At 42.2% G+C, this 22,620-nt stretch overlaps 2 protein-coding genes across 2 annotated transcripts; both read left to right on the top strand.

Annotated features, from left to right (window-relative positions):
* The first annotated feature begins 2,086 nt into the window (after nucleotides 1-2,086).
* On the top strand, nucleotides 2,087-11,167 carry LOC310813036 (NXPE family member 3-like). The gene is made up of 6 exons (XM_083681850.1): nucleotides 2,087-2,210; nucleotides 7,116-7,293; nucleotides 7,631-8,409; nucleotides 8,676-8,746; nucleotides 8,879-9,100; nucleotides 9,207-11,167. The coding sequence occupies exons 1-6, from the start codon at nucleotides 2,119-2,121 to the stop codon at nucleotides 9,755-9,757; spliced, it is 1,893 nt and encodes a 630-aa protein (XP_083537976.1). The 5' UTR covers nucleotides 2,087-2,118; the 3' UTR covers nucleotides 9,758-11,167.
* Nucleotides 11,168-12,457: 1,290 nt separating this feature from the next.
* LOC310813039 (NXPE family member 3-like) lies at nucleotides 12,458-21,252 on the top strand. The gene is made up of 6 exons (XM_083681854.1): nucleotides 12,458-12,492; nucleotides 17,212-17,389; nucleotides 17,727-18,505; nucleotides 18,772-18,842; nucleotides 18,975-19,196; nucleotides 19,303-21,252. The coding sequence occupies exons 2-6, from the start codon at nucleotides 17,240-17,242 to the stop codon at nucleotides 19,851-19,853; spliced, it is 1,773 nt and encodes a 590-aa protein (XP_083537980.1). The 5' UTR covers nucleotides 12,458-12,492; nucleotides 17,212-17,239; the 3' UTR covers nucleotides 19,854-21,252.
* The last annotated feature ends 1,368 nt before the right edge of the window (nucleotides 21,253-22,620 follow it).

The raw sequence follows: 22,620 nt of genomic DNA, 5'->3' as shown, positions 1-22,620 counted from the left end.
AGGATAGCATACTCTTAACCAGATTTCAAAAACGGACTACCTGTGTGAGTAGTAAAAGAGACCCCAATTTGGTTTTGGGAAAGGATTGGGCATGCCGCTGTTCTTTCTTTCCCCATTTCCTATAAATAGCTGAAAGCTGGTTTTGTTTTGCGCCACATTTTCTTCTCACTGATCAGAGCTCAGAGCTTCACCAGTACAGATTTACTTTTTCCATTGCCACCCTTGGTAACCTCTCCTCTCCTCCCCAGCAGAAGCTGAATTTCAGGACTGTGTCGACACTCCAGTTAAACCAGTTCCAGAGCAGCATTCACTCAGCCTTCACCCCACAGGGCTCTCCTCCACCATACCGCAACTATTGCTACTACATTCATTGAACGTTTGCATTATTACTGTAATTATTGCTGCTACATCCATGGCACCCTTGTCATTGTATTATTATTACAGTCATTTACTGCTGCTACTACATTGCACCATTTTGCACGACTACTGTCACTCCTTTATTATTACTAGATTATATTGATTTGTTGATTGTTGTTGAACGAGGAGCTAGATTCATAAAGCATTTTACTATATCTCTTACGGCTGTATGCAATGTACGTGACCAATCGCATTTTTATTTGATTTTACAATTGCCAAAAGTATCGGTTCCTTTGTCTGTCCATGTGGTCGGACTGGGCACCTTCACCTTCTCTCAGTAGAAGCTGGATATGGGGAACAAAGACATGTTGATCCAGAGACCCATCCTTCCTCCTATAAGCTTTAGAAGCTCAGGCAACGCTGTAATAGTTGGTTTGTTGAAGTATAATTAGTGGGCTTGTTTCAGCAAGTCCAACTATTGTTCTTTGACATACTTAGTATTATTATTATTATTCCAATTATTCCACCTGCTACTCCTCCTACAACTTTTAAGCTATTCACACCAATCCAACTTTAAAACATGCAGAGAGGTCTAACTCTTGTTGCTTTGACTTTTGGTTTTGATACCTATTAAACTTTTTAAACGTTAGCTCATCCTTCGTAGAAATACAAATAGGAGAACCAAGAAACAGAAGGATGGGCTCGCACACTGCTACTCCAACTACCTGAACTTCTGTGAAAACATTGTTGTTCCCACAAAAACTGTGCGCTGCTTTCCAAACAACAAGCCTTGGATTACCAGCGATGTCAAGGCCCTCCTCAATAAGAAAAAGAGGGCGTTCAAAGAGGGGGACCTAGCAAAGCTGAAGCACACACAAGGGGAACTCAAAGTCAAGCTGAAAGAGGCAAGGGAGTTATACAGAAGGAAGGTAGAGAGGAAGTTGCAGCAGAACAACGTGCGAGAGGTGTGGGATGGGATGAAGATGATGACGGGCATGAGGAAGAGCAGTAGCTGCGTTGAGGGAGGTCAAGACCGGGCCAATGAACTGAACCAGTTCTACAACAGATTCGACCACCCAGCTGCGGTGGCCTACCCCACCCCCTCTCCAGGAGCTGTCTCTGTCGGCGTGCAGGGCCATTCTACACCTCTCCCCCATCTCACACAGCCCCCCATCTCCCAACACCCCCCATCATCAAAGGCGTCACCGACCTCAATCACCAGCCATCAGCCACTGTCTACTGGAGCGCCCAGGGACAAAGAGCCACCCCACCACCGCATCACATCACTATCATGTATCATGTCACTGTTTCACCTCATTAACTACAATGTTTACTGGCTATGCTAGGCCTCATACACAGCCCCTACCTCCCTCCACCAGCCTGGACTAAATGCACTTTAAAAATAGTCCATATTTATGTAGCTATGTTAATGCTATAATTGCACTATAATTGTCTGCCTTACCTTTTTGCACCTCACCTAACTGCAAAGACATTTACAACTGCACCTCGCCTGTATACAATACTGCTAATGTTGTATGTTGTATGTGTATGCTGTGTGTGATACCCCTATGTCTGTACGCTACTTGGAACCTGAATTTCCCCCTGGGATAAATAAAGTTTCTATCTATCTATCTATCTGAAAAACACAGGGCTGTTGGAAACACAAGATCATCATTGACAAGTCATGTGTCATGTCTTTAACCTTTGTGAAAAAAAGGGGAGGAGGGGAGGAGCTTAAAAGTGACGGACCAGATCTCTTCAATGAGACCAAGTCAGCTAAAGAGTTCACACACAGAGAGACAGCGATCACAACGCACACAGAGGAGCCACTCACAAACACAGGCTGTACACAGGTAAGGCCATGGCAACATGGATGCACACAGGTGTGTGAAGTACGCTATAGACAGGTACTCCAGCTACAGCACACTAGCAGGTACATTAGTATCCGCAAAGGCATTTATCTCTCATTCATGAAGCATTTATTAGTTATATTCTTCAAGGATCAAAGGCTATAGATCATTCATTTAAATGTCAAAAAATGGATGTTCCAATATTATTGAAAGGTTTGACACACAGAAGGGGAAACACTATTGGCATCAATGCACGCTCTCATTTTCCTTCAACATCACTTTCAAAGTATTGTTACCCAAAATGTTATTTTCTATTCTCTACAATAAGAACAATGGTTTATTTGTTAGGCAGTTGTGTCTTTAGAATTCAGTGTTTATAACTCTTAACTGTCTCCATCTATATCAAACGTTCGGGAACCCTTGCACTAGTTCAATATGAAGGTCCTGGTGTTGCTGTCGTTGAGCCTTTCAGGTGAGGTGTTTCAGAGTGTTCTAGAAACAGACGTCCACTTGGGTTTTGTACAATAACAAAGTTGGTATTCTTTGAAAGAGTGGGATGCTGAAAAAGCATAATCCATGAGACTTCAGGTGAACAGTCACTACCTATCTTCCGCCGTAGACTGAAGACCCATCTTTTCAGGCTACATTTTGACTGTCCCTCCTAAAGACCTCTTCACCCCCCACTACCCCTCTGTGCAGTTTCTCTACTGTTAACAATAAAAATAAAAAAATAAATAAGAAAACATCCTTCCTTCTTCTAGCATTGTGACTGCCAAGGGCACCTGGTCGTAGCATAGATTGTTTCTTATGATGACTGATGTATAGATGATTCACTTACTTTAGACAAATGTACTTGTTGTAAGTCGCTTTGGATAAAAGCGTCTACTAAATGTCAAAAATGTAAATGTAATGTAAATGAATAACACTCTCCAAAAGATAGATTTCAAAGTATGATTTGTCCCACCTATTTCATTTTTCTCTGTATTAAGTCAGTCTGAAACAATGAGAGGGTGAGAGAAGGAGAGGTATCACAGAGTTTAAAGTGACAATGGGCGACATTGAATCTGACAAGAAGACAACAGTACTATTCTGCTGCACCACACGGCTGCCCACCCTGCCCTTTTCTTCTGCTTTCTCTGTGGCCCCTCCAAGCTAGTACACGTCCCTGTGTGCAGTGTGAACCATGTTAATCTATTAAACCCACTCTAGCTGCATATGTGACATACAGTATTATAGACCAGGGGAGGTAGAGGTAGAAATCGGAGGACGGGCTCATTGTAATACATGCAACAGAATGAGGAATAGTATGTTTGATACCATTCCTCATTCCATTCCATGCATTACAATGAGCCCGTCCTCCGATTTCTACCTCCGCCAGCCTCCACTGTTATAGATGTAGGAAGTGATGTTCTCAATATAGAGTTATCGACTTCTATTTTAAACTGCAGCTGAAGTAAAACTGTGCGTTATTGAATGACACTTCCTGATCTCTGTGACATACAGAATGTAAAACCTCATTCTCTTTTCATGGCAGACTGAGTCTAGTCCCCTCTCTCGAAAAGATTAGCCAACAACATGTAGGAAAAACATATAATGTACACTAGTGGCACCTGCTGGTCAAAATAATTTAGAGCAGCAATATTATTTTAGATGATGACGTCCCACACGAGACAGCGCTGTAATACTTGGTTCGTTGGAGTATAGTTAGTGCTTAACCCTGTAAAGCCCAACCAATCAAAAAATAGCCAGAAAATTCTAATTTCTTGGAACTGAGATGTTTATTAAACCTTTTAACAAAATCCCCCAAAAAACGTTTGCCATTTCATTTTGTTTACGATATTTTTTTTGTATCACATTTGATACATTGGGTTTTTTGGCAATTTTTTGCTCACAACAATGTTAATTTTAGATACAAAAACAAATTTTGCCCATAACATTTAGAAAATATAGAACATTTCAGGCAGTTTTTTTTTTTTTTTTTTTTTTACATCTTTTTAAGGCCTTTTTATTTCACTTTGTGGTAGGCACGAAAACAGTTTCTGTCCTTGTTCAGGCAAAGATGCACCTTACACTTCTCACAGTAGACATGTGAGAAGTGATTGCCGGTGCAGTGCTTGCATCTCTGTCGGGTTTCCCATGTTGGAAAATGATCAATGTCATCCCTTCTCATATCAAGAGGCACACTGCAGCTTGGCCTTTTACGGGGTGGTGTTGGAGTCGCTTCTAGAGAGGATACTGGTCTGCCACACTTGATTTTGGCCTTTCCTGCACTTATGAGAGAAGTGCCAACAAAAGCCTGAAACCTTCGCAGAGCCATGGGTTTCATCTGGGGCTCTAGCTTCTTCTGGTCTCTTCTGTAGAGGTTCCACGCATTGACGAGTGCCACTGTAACAGTGTGCCACCAGATGTACATGTACCATCTTCGGGATCTGAAGCTGAACTTGTAATGTGCAGACAGCATATCAAGGAGATCAACACCTCCCATGAACTTGTTGTATGTTTCAACAATGGCTGGTCTGGGAACCATTATGTGAGTTTTGGATTTGCAATCCCAGCGTTTCACATTTCCCACAGGTTCAATGCCAACAAAAGAGGACATCAGGTTCACTGCTTTGTTGTCGTTCCATCTTACAATGATGTTGTTGTCCTGGTTCACTCTGAAGTCCATTGATCCTCTTCCATTTTGCTTCAATTCTTTCTCATCCATCATGGTGCAGTCTTTCACCCTGTTCATCCGGACCGTGCCAAGGTAGTGGATTCCTCTCTCTTTTAGGTGTTGCACCAGGGGAACTGATGTGAAGTAGTTGTCCGCAAAGACCTTGTGATTTCTTCCTGCTGGAAGTGTTGATGTCATTTTCAGCACAACTTCTCCTGTAACACCAACTTCCGACTTTTCTCTGTCTGGATTTTCTGCACCTTGACAAACATCACAGTCATAAAGAAAGCCACTTTGTCCAGCACGTCCCCACATCTTGAAACCCCATTTGTGAGGTTTTGCAGGCATGTACACACGTAGATGAGATTTCCCTTGAATGGCACCATAATTTCATCAACTGCATGGCATTCTTCAGGAGGTATGCAGAGAAACTGTTCTCGCAGTTTTTGTAACCATGGCCTGAGCTTCCACAGTTTGTCTTTCTTTGCATCATCAGACACACTGAGGTTGTCCTGAAAGTGAATCAGTGTCAGAAATTTCAAAAATCGACCTCGAGACATCACATCACAAACTGCAGGGAACTTTGTCTCCATCTCCCAATAGGCTCTCACACAGGACATCTGTACTAACCCCATATTCATGTACATGCCTAGAACCTGCTCTATCTCTTTGGCAGTTGTGTTTATTGACATGCCCTCTTTTTGTACACTGTACAGGTTTGTTTGTTCTGCAGTTTCCTGCAGCATTTCATCAGTGACAAACTGTTTGAAATACATGTATGGTGTCCAGTCACACCTGTCCTCTGTGCCTTCCTCAACACATGCAATGAAATCGACAGATGGAGCTTGATATTCTGTTTTTCTCCATCTGTATTCTTTCCTTTTTGCTTTGCCCTTCACTGACTCCTTCCTGATTGTGTCCTGTGTTGTTGTTGGGACCTCAACTTCTGTGCTAGTCTGGGCTACACTTTCATCTTTGTCATCAGTACTATCTGAACTTCCATCATCATGCATGGCCTGAGGAGTCCATTCCTCATCATCATCTTCCCCTAACTCCTCTATGTCACTTGAATTGCCATCAATTATCATGCTGATGACATTTTCAATGTACTTTCTTTTTCTCTCTTCTTCCTCTATTCTTTTTGACATCTGAAAATACACACATAACAAATCAAAACAAAACAAAAATGGCCAATATAGCATAGCGATTATGATTTTATTGTGAACATTTTGAAAATTGTGAACAACAATTGTGAATTGTTATTGTGAAAATACCCAAAATGTATTTTAAGATGGCATTTCAGTCATTAATTAGATTAATTAAATCATCAAAATAGTGTGTGTTTGTATTGTGGTAGACACAACATTACAAACACGTGACATGACAGTTCAGGGATAATATACCTTATATACCTACACATTTTTAACATGATTTAACTGTAATATAAAGAATGAATTATTAAGTAATTATGCATTGTTTCAATACAGACAATACTTATGTTTAAAAACGAGTAACAATAAAAATATTATTCTTACATTAACTTCTTGAAAATTAGCAAAGATTTTCCTGGCAAAAGTTCGTGGATGATTTAATCACAGCGACTATTTTAAATCGGCCAAAAAAAAACCTTCCACTGCCTGCAGTGGAACGATAATCCACTAGAGGGCAGAATACATGTATCAGATTATATACAACGGGTTTTTAAGGAAAGTATTGATCATGTTGATATAGATAGAGGTCTCGGAAACTCGTGTATCAAATATGATACAAATGGTTTTATAGGGTAGCAAGTCCAACTATTCCTATGCAAATCAGAGACCCTATAAAAACAGATATTAATTCCAAAATGACATGAACTATTATCCATGCATTAAGATGGACTCAATTCAACTTATTGAGTGATTTGTTGATGACATTTTTGCATTTCAGCTAATTTGTGAGAGTGTCATAGCAAAGGGTCTGAATACTTATGTACATGAGGTATTTCTGTATTTCAATTTTAATAAATTTACTGAAAGTTCTAAAAAAACTGTTTTCGCTTTGTCATTCTGGTGTATTGTGTGTGGATTGATGATAAATTCTTTTAATTTATTTCACTTTAAATGAAGTCTACAACACAACAAAATGTGGAAAAAGTGAAGGGGTCTGAATACTTTTTGAAGGCACAATATCTAACTGCTAAAAATGAATGAAGTATGTTTCTAACCCTAACCCACCTCACTAATGACAATGTTTTTAAATGTCCATTACAGGGGGACTGGTATTGGGGACATCATCACCATGGTGACAGAAGAACGTGAGATAGGGCCTGAGCTTGGACAGCAGAGGCGGGGGACCATGCGGAAGAGCCTGTCCAAATATGCCCCCTTCGTCCTTGTGCTGGTCCTGTCAGGCCTCATCTTCCTGTTACGCAACATCCATGCTCTGGAGGTGAGGGGGAAAAGTTTGTTTGTGGGAATTGGTGTCGAGTTAGTCACTGCCCAGGTCCAGAAAAGAGTGGAATTTAGGTAGGAGGATAGCATACTCTTAACCAGATTTCAAAAACTGACTTCCTGCATGACGTGAGTGGTGAAAGAGACCCCAGTTTGGTTTCGGGAAAGGATTGGGCATGCCGCTGTTCTTTCTTCCCCATTTCCTATAAATAGCTGAAAGCTGGTTTTGTTTTGCTCCACATTTTCTTCTCACTGATCAGAGCTCAGAGCTTCACCAGTACAGATTCACTTCTTCCATTGCCACCCTTGGTAACCTCTCCTCTCCTCCCCAGCAGAAGCTGAATTTCAGGACTGTGTCGACACTCCAGTTAAACCAGTTCCAGAGCAGCATTCACTCAGCCTTCACCCCACAGGGCTCTCCTCCCCCATACCGCAACCGGAGCTACTGTGCCCATCTGGGCCAGAAGCCCTCACCTGAAGAGGCTATGGAGGAACGCTACCTCTTTGAGTCCATAGCCTGGCCTGAGCCCCCACCCAGTCTAATCGCTATTGCCCAGACAAGCGACCCTGCACACAGCCTGTTTACTATCCTACCAGCAGCGCGAGGGAGGGAGTGGCACGTGGGCGACCAGCTGGAGGCTCTGGTCCAAATGCACGACTCCCAGGGGTTGCCCAAGCGCTATGGCGGGGACTTCTTGCTGGCCCGGCTGCACTCCCCAGAGCTGGGGGCGGGCGTGGCGGGGCAGGTGCTGGACCACCGGAACGGGTCCTATTCAGCTGTCTTCCCGTTACTATGGGAGGGTACTGCACAGGTAGAGGTGACGCTGGTCCACCCTAGTGAGGCTGTCGCTGTGCTACAGCGCTTACGGGAGGAAGGGCCTGACCGAGTGACCTTCAAGAGTCTGTTCCGCTCTGGCCGTCAATCTGAGATAACTGTCTGTAACCTATGTCTGCTGGCCAATCAGCAGCCATTGTGCAACTATACAGATCTTAACACAGGGGAGCCCTGGTACTGCTATAAGCCAAAGCTGCTGAGCTGTGACACACGCATCAACCACGACAGGGGAAGCTATAATGTCCCGCTCACCAACAAAGAAGCACTCCTCTTCCAGCTGTGTGTATGCTCAGAGGCTACATAGTACTATACTTTGTGCCTCTGTCTATTAACATGCGTAGTAGTAGTAGCAGTTGTAGCAGTAGTAATAGTAGGAGGGTTTTGCAGTCGTGGAATGAAATGTCACACCGATTTACATACATATTTAAAAAACATTTACAATGTTCTATAAAAACTATAATATAATCAAATACAATATAATTTGTTTCATATCTATGATATTGTTTTGATAACATATCAAAATGATTGTCTCTGATTTCTCTTAGTGGTGTAAACATCAAAGTACAAATTCATGCTACAGGATCTGGCAATGTTACTGTGCTGCCTGAAATTAAAGGTAAGTGTGTGTGTGTGTGTGTGTGTGTGTGTGTGTGTGTGTAAATGTCAATACAAATCAATCTCCATCCGTGTATTATCAGTCTATCTCTAATGTTAGCTGCTACATTCAAATTTTGCTCTTTTCTTTCAGACAAATCTGAGGTGAAGAGCAGCAGTGTGACGGCAGAGCCTATCAGGGTCATGCCCTCTGGGTATTACTTCCAGGGATCGTGGCGAGCGCTAGGTGGAGTCATGATGCGCCAGTTTAACGACCCGTCTGCCATTATTCAGTGTCTGAAGGACAAGATGGTGTACATGTATGGAGATTCCACTGCCAGACAGTGGTTTGAGTACCTCAACACCTTTGTACCAGGTGAGTGTGACATTCTCCATATTCAGCCGTATCTAAGGTGCTTTCTCTCTCTCTCCTCTCCAACCCCCAACTCCCCACTAATCTTCTCCCTCTCTGTCGGTCTCAGAGCTGAAGGAGTTCAACCTACACAGTCATCCGATCCAGGGGCCCAACATGGCGGTGGACAGCACCCACAACATCCTGCTGAAGTACCGAAGCCACGGCCCGCCTCTCCACTTCGTCCGCGTCATCTCTAGTGAACTACGTTATGTGTCCAATGAACTGGATGGCTTGGCCGGAGGCCCGAACACTGTGGTAGTCATCAGCGTCTGGGCCCATTTCAAATTCTACCCCATAGAGATCTACATTCGCCGACTTCGGCACATCCGGCGGGCCGTGGTGCGACTCCAGGACCGGGCTCCTGGGACCCTGGTGGTGGTCCGTTCAGCCAACCTCCAGACTCTGGACCAAAGGGTGATGCTCTCCAACAGTGACTGGTTCTCCCTGCAGATAGATGGAGTGCTCAAAGCTATGTTCAAGGGCCTGGATGTCCTGCTGGTGGATGCCTGGGAGATGACTCTGGCCCACCACCTCCCCCATGACGTCCACCCCCCCCCCCCCATCATCAAAAACATGATTGACACCCTCTTGTCTTACGTCTGCCCAGGGAAGAGTTAGCAGAGAGAGAGAGAGGGAAAAATGTTGTCAACCATCTCACAATCACAAAAACACCAACCGGGTGGAGAGATGGGAGGACTGACTCTTTAATCAACACAAGCACATTAATACTGTGTTTTTTTTCCAGACAAACAGCTCTATTGAAACTTTATTTGCCATTGCCAAAGGGTTTTCTCTCATCGGGTTGGAACGCCTAGTTTCAAATCATTCGTTGAAGAACCTTATACACACTGAAATTGTTGATGGAATAAATGACAACAACCATGTTCGTGACTTGTGACCCACTGATTGTAAAAGCACGATTTTCATGAGATTTTGCTAGACAATGTATACAGTGCATTAATACAACATTTGAATTGGATTCAGATTGTCATAGAGCATTTGCTGAATTGTATTGCAGTACATTGAGGGATTTATCAAAGAATGCATTGAATTCCTGCATTCCTTAGTCCCTTCATGTTAGTGCTCACTCTAAATCAGGGACGTAGGAAGTGGCGGCCGCAAACCCTGTCAGCAGGTGTCTTTTTGTTGTTCTTTATTCTGGATGAGGTTGATGTCCCCGACCTCATCAAGATTTTCATTGAGTGCACAATAGAGAGAAGGTCAACTTTTGGCTGTGTATGAGTGAGTGTGTGTGTGTGTGTGTGTGTGTGTGTGTGTGTGTGTGTGTGTGTGTCCAGCAGTGATGCGCGGGTTGGGTTTACCCGCGGATCAGGCGGGCTCATGTCAATAAAAAATAATAGGGAGATCGGGTCAGGTGGGTTTGGGTCAAATTCTATGAGCTAATAACATTTAGCCTATGTTATGGATGGGTATTGTGTTCCCTACTTTATAGGCTTAGCCTATATATACCTGTAAAATTAAAATGATAAAAGATGCTATGTTCATTCAGATTTTTATTCCGCTTGTTTGCGCTCCTGTCTGTCCTATTGGTGGGATTGGGTCGGGTTCGGCACCATTATCATGATAATTCATTGTTCAAAATGTATTCCCTTTCTTATGTTGATGAACCTTGTTTTGATTGTGGTCTTTTTTATGTTTAAATTCATTGCTATGACGAAGGTCCCTGGACAGAAAGCTCAGCAATAAAAATAAAAAAAACAGTTGATTGTGTCTGCTGTTGGATTCAACGCTTTTCACTTGCACTAACCACTATGTTATTCTCTGGTCAAAAGTCACCAGAATTGCTTGTTTAACAGGTGATATGCAAAAATGTCTCTGGGGAGAAAGGGGGAATATACTTCCTACGTCCCTGCTCTAAATAACAAATATGTTTGGTTATACAGACACAGGAGCACAGTATCAGATTTTTAGCAAAAGAAAAAAATAATAGCAAGTCCTATTAGAAAGTAATAGTCATATACAGTAGATATGTATCTACCACAGTCATTTAAAATAATGTCCAGGGCATGACTCCAAAGATTATGGCTTAGAATCACCAATCTGAACCTAACTGTTAGAACTCATCTGTGAACCTAATTGTATGTTTCTCTATGTATGCCATACTGTACCTCTTGGGTGTTCAAGCCCAGCGACCAATGGGCCTGCCATGCCGGGGGAGATGGACCCACAGATTCTCCCAGTACTCCAGATGGCCAATCTCCTACTGTACATACTGTATGTATGACCATAGCACCGGTGTAATTATGTTTATTGATGACCATTAATGTTATATGTTATATAACTTTTGCAAATATGATGATTTGCTACATCACAATCCTGTTATTCCCTTGTTCATCACATAGAACATCTTTGGAATGTGGTAGAATGGGAGATTCACAGCTTGAAAGTGCACCTAAAGTCTTCACAAATTGCGGAATGCAATCATGTCATCATGGACCAGAATCTCAAAGGAATGTTTCCAACATCTTGTGGAATCAATGCCACGAAGAATTAAGGCTGTTTTGAAAGCAAAGGGAGGCCCTACCCAGTATTAGTTTTGTGTTCCTAATAAAGTGCTCAGTGAGTGTAAATATTTATTTATTTAGATATGTATTATTTATTTATTCATTTAGAGACGATTCATAGATTTGCTCATAGATTTCATAGATTTGCTCTTTTCTGTTCTAGATGTTGATAATATTTGGTCATGTGTCGTCATTTATAGAGCGGCAGATGTTCTTGCAGAAGGTAAAACACAGCACATCATCATGTAAAGTGTCAACATTTGCAATGAACAAATGGCAATATACTGTGTGTGTATATATACATGTATATTAATGTTTTTTTAATATGTGAAGAATACAATTATTGCTACTACATTCATTGAACGTTTGCATTATTACTGTAATTATTGCTGCTACATCCATGGCACCCTTGTCATTGTATTATTATTACAGTCATTTACTGCTGCTACTACATTGCACCATTTTGCACGACTACTGTCACTCCTTTATTATTACTAGATTATATTGATTTGTTGATTGTTGTTGAACGAGGAGCTAGATTCATAAAGCATTTTACTATATCTCTTACGGCTGTATGCAATGTACGTGACCAATCGCATTTTGATTTGATTTTACAATTACCAAAAGTATCGGTTCCTTTGTCTGTCCAGGGGGTCCATGTGGTCGGACTGGGCACAGAGAAAAAAAAGAGAGAGAGTGTAGCCAGGGAGGAGAGGGGAGGAGACGGGGAGCATAAACCGTGACGGACCAGATCTCTTCATTGAGACCAAGTCAGCTAAAGAGTTCACGCACACAGAGGAGCCACTCACAAACACAGGCTGTACACAGGTAAGGCCATGGCAACATGGATGCACACAGTTGTGTGAAGTACACTATTGGCATCAATGCACGCTCTCATTTTCCTTCAACATCACTTTCAAAGTATTGTTACCCAAAATGTTATTTTCTATTCTCTACAATAAGAACAATGGTTTATTTGTTAGGCAGTTGTGTCTTTAGAATTCAGTGTTTATAACTCTTAACTGTCTCCATCTATATCAAACGTTCGGGAACCCTTGCACTAGTTCAATATGAAGGTCCTGGTGTTGCTGTCGTTGAGCCTTTCAGGTGAGGTGTTTCAGAGTGTTCTAGAAACAGACGTCCACTTGGGTTTTGTACAATAACAAAGTTGGTATTCTTTGAAAGAGTGGGATGCTGAAAAAGCATAATCCATGAGACTTCAGGTGAACAGTCACTACCTATCTTCCGCCGTAGACTGAAGACCCATCTTTTCAGGCTACATTTTGACTGTCCCTCCTAAAGACCTCTTCACCCCCCACTACCCCTCTGTGCAGTTTCTCTACTGTTAACAATAAAAATAAAAAAATAAATAAGAAAACATCCTTCCTTCTTCTAGCATTGTGACTGCCAAGGGCACCTGGTCGTAGCATAGATTGTTTCTTATGATGACTGATGTATAGATGATTCACTTACTTTAGACAAATGTACTTGTTGTAAGTCGCTTTGGATAAAAGCGTCTACTAAATGTCAAAAATGTAAATGTAATGTAAATGAATAACACTCTCCAAAAGATAGATTTCAAAGTATGATTTGTCCCACCTATTTCATTTTTCTCTGTATTAAGTCAGTCTGAAACAATGAGAGGGTGAGAGAAGGAGAGGTATCACAGAGTTTAAAGTGACAATGGGCGACATTGAATCTGACAAGAAGACAACAGTACTATTCTGCTGCACCACACGGCTGCCCACCCTGCCCTTTTCTTCTGCTTTCTCTGTGGCCCCTCCAAGCTAGTACACGTCCCTGTGTGCAGTGTGAACCATGTTAATCTATTAAACCCACTCTAGCTGCATATGTGACATACAGTATTATAGACCAGGGGAGGTAGAGGTAGAAATCGGAGGACGGGCTCATTGTAATACATGCAACAGAATGAGGAATAGTATGTTTGATACCATTCCTCATTCCATTCCATGCATTACAATGAGCCCGTCCTCCGATTTCTACCTCCGCCAGCCTCCACTGTTATAGATGTAGGAAGTGATGTTCTCAATATAGAGTTATCGACTTCTATTTTAAACTGCAGCTGAAGTAAAACTGTGCGTTATTGAATGACACTTCCTGATCTCTGTGACATACAGAATGTAAAACCTCATTCTCTTTTCATGGCAGACTGAGTCTAGTCCCCTCTCTCGAAAAGATTAGCCAACAACATGTAGGAAAAACATATAATGTACACTAGTGGCACCTGCTGGTCAAAATAATTTAGAGCAGCAATATTATTTTAGATGATGACGTCCCACACGAGACAGCGCTGTAATACTTGGTTCGTTGGAGTATAGTTAGTGCTTAACCCTGTAAAGCCCAACCAATCAAAAAATAGCCAGAAAATTCTAATTTCTTGGAACTGAGATGTTTATTAAACCTTTTAACAAAATCCCCCAAAAAACGTTTGCCATTTCATTTTGTTTACGATATTTTTTTTGTATCACATTTGATACATTGGGTTTTTTGGCAATTTTTTGCTCACAACAATGTTAATTTTAGATACAAAAACAAATTTTGCCCATAACATTTAGAAAATATAGAACATTTCAGGCAGTTTTCTTTTTAGTTTTTTTTTTACATAAAACTTTTTAAGGCCTTTTTATTTCACTTTGTGGTAGGCACGAAAACAGTTTCTGTCCTTGTTCAGGCAAAGATGCACCTTACACTTCTCACAGTAGACATGTGAGAAGTGATTGCCGGTGCAGTGCTTGCATCTCTGTCGGGTTTCCCATGTTGGAAAATGATCAATGTCATCCCTTCTCATATCAAGAGGCACACTGCAGCTTGGCCTTTTACGGGGTGGTGTGGGAGTCGCTTCTAGAGAGGATACTGGTCTGCCACACTTGATTTTGGCCTTTCCTGCACTTATGAGAGAAGTGCCAACAAAAGCCTGAAACCTTCGCAGAGCCATGGGTTTCATCTGGGGCTCTAGCTTCTTCTGGTCTCTTCTGTAGAGGTTCCACGCATTGACGAGTGCCACTGTAACAGTGTGCCACCAGATGTACATGTACCATCTTCGGGATCTGAAGCTGAACTTGTAATGTGCAGACAGCATATCAAGGAGATCAACACCTCCCATGAACTTGTTGTATGTTTCAACAATGGCTGGTCTGGGAACCATTATGTGAGTTTTGGATTTGCAATCCCAGCGTTTCACATTTCCCACAGGTTCAATGCCAACAAAAGAGGACATCAGGTTCACTGCTTTGTTGTCGTTCCATCTTACAATGATGTTGTTGTCCTGGTTCACTCTGAAGTCCATTGATCCTCTTCCATTTTGCTTCAATTCTTTCTCATCCATCATGGTGCAGTCTTTCACCCTGTTCATCCGGACCGTGCCAAGGTAGTGGATTCCTCTCTCTTTTAGGTGTTGCACCAGGGGAACTGATGTGAAGTAGTTGTCCGCAAAGACCTTGTGATTTCTTCCTGCTGGAAGTGTTGATGTCATTTTCAGCACAACTTCTCCTGTAACACCAACTTCCGACTTTTCTCTGTCTGGATTTTCTGCACCTTGACAAACATCACAGTCATAAAGAAAGCCACTTTGTCCAGCACGTCCCCACATCTTGAAACCCCATTTGTGAGGTTTTGCAGGCATGTACACACGTAGATGAGATTTCCCTTGAATGGCACCATAATTTCATCAACTGCATGGCATTCTTCAGGAGGTATGCAGAGAAACTGTTCTCGCAGTTTTTGTAACCATGGCCTGAGCTTCCACAGTTTGTCTTTCTTTGCATCATCAGACACACTGAGGTTGTCCTGAAAGTGAATCAGTGTCAGAAATTTCAAAAATCGACCTCGAGACATCACATCACAAACTGCAGGGAACTTTGTCTCCATCTCCCAATAGGCTCTCACACAGGACATCTGTACTAACCCCATATTCATGTACATGCCTAGAACCTGCTCTATCTCTTTGGCAGTTGTGTTTATTGACATGCCCTCTTTTTGTACACTGTACAGGTTTGTTTGTTCTGCAGTTTCCTGCAGCATTTCATCAGTGACAAACTGTTTGAAATACATGTATGGTGTCCAGTCACACCTGTCCTCTGTGCCTTCCTCAACACATGCAATGAAATCGACAGATGGAGCTTGATATTCTGTTTTTCTCCATCTGTATTCTTTCCTTTTTGCTTTGCCCTTCACTGACTCCTTCCTGATTGTGTCCTGTGTTGTTGTTGGGACCTCAACTTCTGTGCTAGTCTGGGCTACACTTTCATCTTTGTCATCAGTACTATCTGAACTTCCATCATCATGCATGGCCTGAGGAGTCCATTCCTCATCATCATCTTCCCCTAACTCCTCTATGTCACTTGAATTGCCATCAATTATCATGCTGATGACATTTTCAATGTACTTTCTTTTTCTCTCTTCTTCCTCTATTCTTTTTGACATCTGAAAATACACACATAACAAATCAAAACAAAACAAAAATGGCCAATATAGCATAGCGATTATGATTTTATTGTGAACATTTTGAAAATTGTGAACAACAATTGTGAATTGTTATTGTGAAAATACCCAAAATGTATTTTAAGATGGCATTTCAGTCATTAATTAGATTAATTAAATCATCAAAATAGTGTGTGTTTGTATTGTGGTAGACACAACATTACAAACACGTGACATGACAGTTCAGGGATAATATACCTTATATACCTACACATTTTTAACATGATTTAACTGTAATATAAAGAATGAATTATTAAGTAATTATGCATTGTTTCAATACAGACAATACTTATGTTTAAAAACGAGTAACAATAAAAATATTATTCTTACATTAACTTCTTGAAAATTAGCAAAGATTTTCCTGGCAAAAGTTCGTGGATGATTTAATCACAGCGACTATTTTAAATCGGCCAAAAGAAAACCTTCCACTGCCTGCAGTGGAACGATAATCCACTAGAGGGCAGAATACATGTATCAGATTATATACAACGGGTTTTTAAGGAAAGTATTGATCATGTTGATATAGATAGAGGTCTCGGAAACTCGTGTATCAAATATGATACAAATGGTTTTATAGGGTAGCAAGTCCAACTATTCCTATGCAAATCAGAGACCCTATAAAAACAGATATTAATTCCAAAATGACATGAACTATTATCCATGCATTAAGATGGACTCAATTCAACTTATTGAGTGATTCGTTGATGACATTTTTGCATTTCAGCTAATTTGTGAGAGTGTCATAGCAAAGGGTCTGAATACTTATGTACATGAGGTATTTCTGTATTTCAATTTTAATAAATTTACTGAAAGTTCTAAAAAAACAGTTTTCGCTTTGTCATTCTGGTGTATTGTGTGTGGATTGATGATAAATTCTTTTAATTTATTTCACTTTAAATGAAGTCTACAACACAACAAAATGTGGAAAAAGTGAAGGGGTCTGAATACTTTTTGAAGGCACAATATCTAACTGCTAAAAATGAATGAAGTATGTTTCTAACCCTAACCCACCTCACTAATGACAATGTTTTTAAATGTCCATTACAGGGGGACTGGTATTGGGGACATCATCACCATGGTGACAGAAGAACGTGAGATAGGGCCTGAGCTTGGACAGCAGAGGCAGGGGGCCATGCGGAAGAGCCTGTCCAAATATGCCCCCTTCGTCCTTGTGCTGGTCCTGTCAGGCCTCATCTTCCTGTTACGCAACATCCACGCTCTGGAGGTGAGGGGGAAAAGTTTGTTTGTGGGAATTGGTGTCGAGTTAGTCACTGCCCAGGTCCAGAAAAGAGTGGAATTTAGGTAGGAGGATAGCATACTCTTAACCAGATTTCAAAAACTGACTTCCTGCATGACGTGAGTGGTGAAAGAGACCCCAGTTTGGTTTCGGGAAAGGATTGGGCATGCCGCTGTTCTTTCTTCCCCATTTCCTATAAATAGCTGAAAGCTGGTTTTGTTTTGCTCCACATTTTCTTCTCACTGATCAGAGCTCAGAGCTTCACCAGTACAGATTCACTTCTTCCATTGCCACCCTTGGTAACCTCTCCTCTCCTCCCCAGCAGAAGCTGAATTTCAGGACTGTGTCGACACTCCAGTTAAACCAGTTCCAGAGCAGCATTCACTCAGCCTTCACCCCACAGGGCTCTCCTCCCCCATACCGCAACCGGAGCTACTGTGCCCATCTGGGCCAGAAGCCCTCACCTGAAGAGGCTATGGAGGAACGCTACCTCTTTGAGTCCATAGCCTGGCCTGAGCCCCCACCCAGTCTAATCGCTATTGCCCAGACAAGCGACCCTGCACACAGCCTGTTTACTATCCTACCAGCAGCGCGAGGGAGGGAGTGGCACGTGGGCGACCAGCTGGAGGCTCTGGTCCAAATGCACGACTCCCAGGGGTTGCCCAAGCGCTATGGCGGGGACTTCTTGCTGGCCCGGCTGCACTCCCCAGAGCTGGGGGCGGGCGTGGCGGGGCAGGTGCTGGACCACCGGAACGGGTCCTATTCAGCTGTCTTCCCGTTACTATGGGAGGGTACTGCACAGGTAGAGGTGACGCTGGTCCACCCTAGTGAGGCTGTCGCTGTGCTACAGCGCTTACGGGAGGAAGGGCCTGACCGAGTGACCTTCAAGAGTCTGTTCCGCTCTGGCCGTCAATCTGAGATAACTGTCTGTAACCTATGTCTGCTGGCCAATCAGCAGCCATTGTGCAACTATACAGATCTTAACACAGGGGAGCCCTGGTACTGCTATAAGCCAAAGCTGCTGAGCTGTGACACACGCATCAACCACGACAGGGGAAGCTATAATGTCCCGCTCACCAACAAAGAAGCACTCCTCTTCCAGCTGTGTGTATGCTCAGAGGCTACATAGTACTATACTTTGTGCCTCTGTCTATTAACATGCGTAGTAGTAGTAGCAGTTGTAGCAGTAGTAATAGTAGGAGGGTTTTGCAGTCGTGGAATGAAATGTCACACCGATTTACATACATATTTAAAAAACATTTACAATGTTCTATAAAAACTATAATATAATCAAATACAATATAATTTGTTTCATATCTATGATATTGTTTTGATAACATATCAAAATGATTGTCTCTGATTTCTCTTAGTGGTGTAAACATCAAAGTACAAATTCATGCTACAGGATCTGGCAATGTTACTGTGCTGCCTGAAATTAAAGGTAAGTGTGTGTGTGTGTGTGTGTGTGTGTGTGTGTGTGTGTAAATGTCAATACAAATCAATCTCCATCCGTGTATTATCAGTCTATCTCTAATGTTAGCTGCTACATTCAAATTTTGCTCTTTTCTTTCAGACAAATCTGAGGTGAAGAGCAGCAGTGTGACGGCAGAGCCTATCAGGGTCATGCCCTCTGGGTATTACTTCCAGGGATCGTGGCGAGCGCTAGGTGGAGTCATGATGCGCCAGTTTAACGACCCGTCTGCCATTATTCAGTGTCTGAAGGACAAGATGGTGTACATGTATGGAGATTCCACTGCCAGACAGTGGTTTGAGTACCTCAACACCTTTGTACCAGGTGAGTGTGACATTCTCCATATTCAGCCGTATCTAAGGTGCTTTCTCTCTCTCTCCTCTCCAACCCCCAACTCCCCACTAATCTTCTCCCTCTCTGTCGGTCTCAGAGCTGAAGGAGTTCAACCTACACAGTCATCCGATCCAGGGGCCCAACATGGCGGTGGACAGCACCCACAACATCCTGCTGAAGTACCGAAGCCACGGCCCGCCTCTCCACTTCGTCCGCGTCATCTCTAGTGAACTACGTTATGTGTCCAATGAACTGGATGGCTTGGCCGGAGGCCCGAACACTGTGGTAGTCATCAGCGTCTGGGCCCATTTCAAATTCTACCCCATAGAGATCTACATTCGCCGACTTCGGCACATCCGGCGGGCCGTGGTGCGACTCCAGGACCGGGCTCCTGGGACCCTGGTGGTGGTCCGTTCAGCCAACCTCCAGACTCTGGACCAAAGGGTGATGCTCTCCAACAGTGACTGGTTCTCCCTGCAGATAGATGGAGTGCTCAAAGCTATGTTCAAGGGCCTGGATGTCCTGCTGGTGGATGCCTGGGAGATGACTCTGGCCCACCACCTCCCCCATGACGTCCACCCCCCCCCCCCCATCATCAAAAACATGATTGACACCCTCTTGTCTTACGTCTGCCCAGGGAAGAGTTAGCAGAGAGAGAGAGAGGGAAAAATGTTGTCAACCATCTCACAATCACAAAAACACCAACCGGGTGGAGAGATGGGAGGACTGACTCTTTAATCAACACAAGCACATTAATACTGTGTTTTTTTTCCAGACAAACAGCTCTATTGAAACTTTATTTGCCATTGCCAAAGGGTTTTCTCTCATCGGGTTGGAACGCCTAGTTTCAAATCATTCGTTGAAGAACCTTATACACACTGAAATTGTTGATGGAATAAATGACAACAACCATGTTCGTGACTTGTGACCCACTGATTGTAAAAGCACGATTTTCATGAGATTTTGCTAGACAATGTATACAGTGCATTAATACAACATTTGAATTGGATTCAGATTGTCATAGAGCATTTGCTGAATTGTATTGCAGTACATTGAGGGATTTATCAAAGAATGCATTGAATTCCTGCATTCCTTAGTCCCTTCATGTTAGTGCTCACTCTAAATCAGGGACGTAGGAAGTGGCGGCCGCAAACCCTGTCAGCAGGTGTCTTTTTGTTGTTCTTTATTCTGGATGAGGTTGATGTCCCCGACCTCATCAAGATTTTCATTGAGTGCACAATAGAGAGAAGGTCAACTTTTGGCTGTGTATGAGTGAGTGTGTGTGTGTGTGTGTGTGTGTGTGTGTGTGTGTGTGTCCAGCAGTGATGCGCGGGTTGGGTTTACCCGCGGATCAGGCGGGCTCATGTCAATAAAAAATAATAGGGAGATCGGGTCAGGTGGGTTTGGGTCAAATTCTATGAGCTAATAACATTTAGCCTATGTTATGGATGGGTATTGTGTTCCCTACTTTATAGGCTTAGCCTATATATACCTGTAAAATTAAAATGATAAAAGATGCTATGTTCATTCAGATTTTTATTCCGCTTGTTTGCGCTCCTGTCTGTCCTATTGGTGGGATTGGGTCGGGTTCGGCACCATTATCATGATAATTCATTGTTCAAAATGTATTCCCTTTCTTATGTTGATGAACCTTGTTTTGATTGTGGTCTTTTTTATGTTTAAATTCATTGCTATGACGAAGGTCCCTGGACAGAAAGCTCAGCAATAAAAATAAAAAAAACAGTTGATTGTGTCTGCTGTTGGATTCAACGCTTTTCACTTGCACTAACCACTATGTTATTCTCTGGTCAAAAGTCACCAGAATTGCTTGTTTAACAGGTGATATGCAAAAATGTCTCTGGGGAGAAAGGGGGAATATACTTCCTACGTCCCTGCTCTAAATAACAAATATGTTTGGTTATACAGACACAGGAGCACAGTATCAGATTTTTAGCAAAAGAAAAAAATAATAGCAAGTCCTATTAGAAAGTAATAGTCATATACAGTAGATATGTATCTACCACAGTCATTTAAAATAATGTCCAGGGCATGACTCCAAAGATTATGGCTTAGAATCACCAATCTGAACCTAACTGTTAGAACTCATCTGTGAACCTAATTGTATGTTTCTCTATGTATGCCATACTGTACCTCTTGGGTGTTCAAGCCCAGCGACCAATGGGCCTGCCATGCCGGGGGAGATGGACCCACAGATTCTCCCAGTACTCCAGATGGCCAATCTCCTACTGTACATACTGTATGTATGACCATAGCACCGGTGTAATTATGTTTATTGATGACCATTAATGTTATATGTTATATAACTTTTGCAAATATGATGATTTGCTACATCACAATCCTGTTATTCCCTTGTTCATCACATAGAACATCTTTGGAATGTGGTAGAATGGGAGATTCACAGCTTGAAAGTGCACCTAAAGTCTTCACAAATTGCGGAATGCAATCATGTCATCATGGACCAGAATCTCAAAGGAATGTTTCCAACATCTTGTGGAATCAATGCCACGAAGAATTAAGGCTGTTTTGAAAGCAAAGGGAGGCCCTACCCAGTATTAGTTTTGTGTTCCTAATAAAGTGCTCAGTGAGTGTAAATATTTATTTATTTAGATATGTATTATTTATTTATTCATTTAGAGACGATTCATAGATTTGCTCATAGATTTCATAGATTTGCTCTTTTCTGTTCTAGATGTTGATAATATTTGGTCATGTGTCGTCATTTATAGAGCGGCAGATGTTCTTGCAGAAGGTAAAACACAGCACATCATCATGTAAAGTGTCAACATTTGCAATGAACAAATGGCAATATACTGTGTGTGTATATATACATGTATATTAATGTTTTTTTAATATGTGAAGAATACAATTATTGCTACTACATTCATTGAACGTTTGCATTATTACTGTAATTATTGCTGCTACATCCATGGCACCCTTGTCATTGTATTATTATTACAGTCATTTACTGCTGCTACTACATTGCACCATTTTGCACGACTACTGTCACTCCTTTATTATTACTAGATTATATTGATTTGTTGATTGTTGTTGAACGAGGAGCTAGATTCATAAAGCATTTTACTATATCTCTTACGGCTGTATGCAATGTACGTGACCAATCGCATTTTGATTTGATTTTACAATTACCAAAAGTATCGGTTCCTTTGTCTGTCCAGGGGGTCCATGTGGTCGGACTGGGCACAGAGAAAAAAAAGAGAGAGAGTGTAGCCAGGGAGGAGAGGGGAGGAGACGGGGAGCATAAACCGTGACGGACCAGATCTCTTCATTGAGACCAAGTCAGCTAAAGAGTTCACGCACACAGAGGAGCCACTCACAAACACAGGCTGTACACAGGTAAGGCCATGGCAACATGGATGCACACAGTTGTGTGAAG

The sequence above is a fragment of the Argentina silus genome (assembly GCF_951799395.1).
Source record: "Argentina silus genome assembly, chromosome: 12".
NCBI classification, from domain to species: Eukaryota; Metazoa; Chordata; class Actinopteri; order Argentiniformes; family Argentinidae; genus Argentina; species Argentina silus.
This window is presented reverse-complemented; position numbering and strand designations above follow the sequence as displayed.

Coding starts and splice junctions, on each gene's coding strand:
- LOC310813036 (XM_083681850.1), top strand. CDS start 2,119: ATGAGACCAAGTCAGCTAAAGAGTTCACACACAGAGAGACAGCGATCA. Junction 2,211..7,115: donor CAAACACAGGCTGTACACAG/GTAAGGCCATGG, acceptor TGTCCATTACAG/GGGGACTGGTATTGGGGACA. Junction 8,747..8,878: donor TGTGCTGCCTGAAATTAAAG/GTAAGTGTGTGT, acceptor CTTTTCTTTCAG/ACAAATCTGAGGTGAAGAGC.
- LOC310813039 (XM_083681854.1), top strand. CDS start 17,240: ATGGTGACAGAAGAACGTGAGATAGGGCCTGAGCTTGGACAGCAGAGG. Junction 18,506..18,771: donor GAAGCACTCCTCTTCCAGCT/GTGTGTATGCTC, acceptor GATTTCTCTTAG/TGGTGTAAACATCAAAGTAC. Junction 19,197..19,302: donor CCTCAACACCTTTGTACCAG/GTGAGTGTGACA, acceptor TGTCGGTCTCAG/AGCTGAAGGAGTTCAACCTA.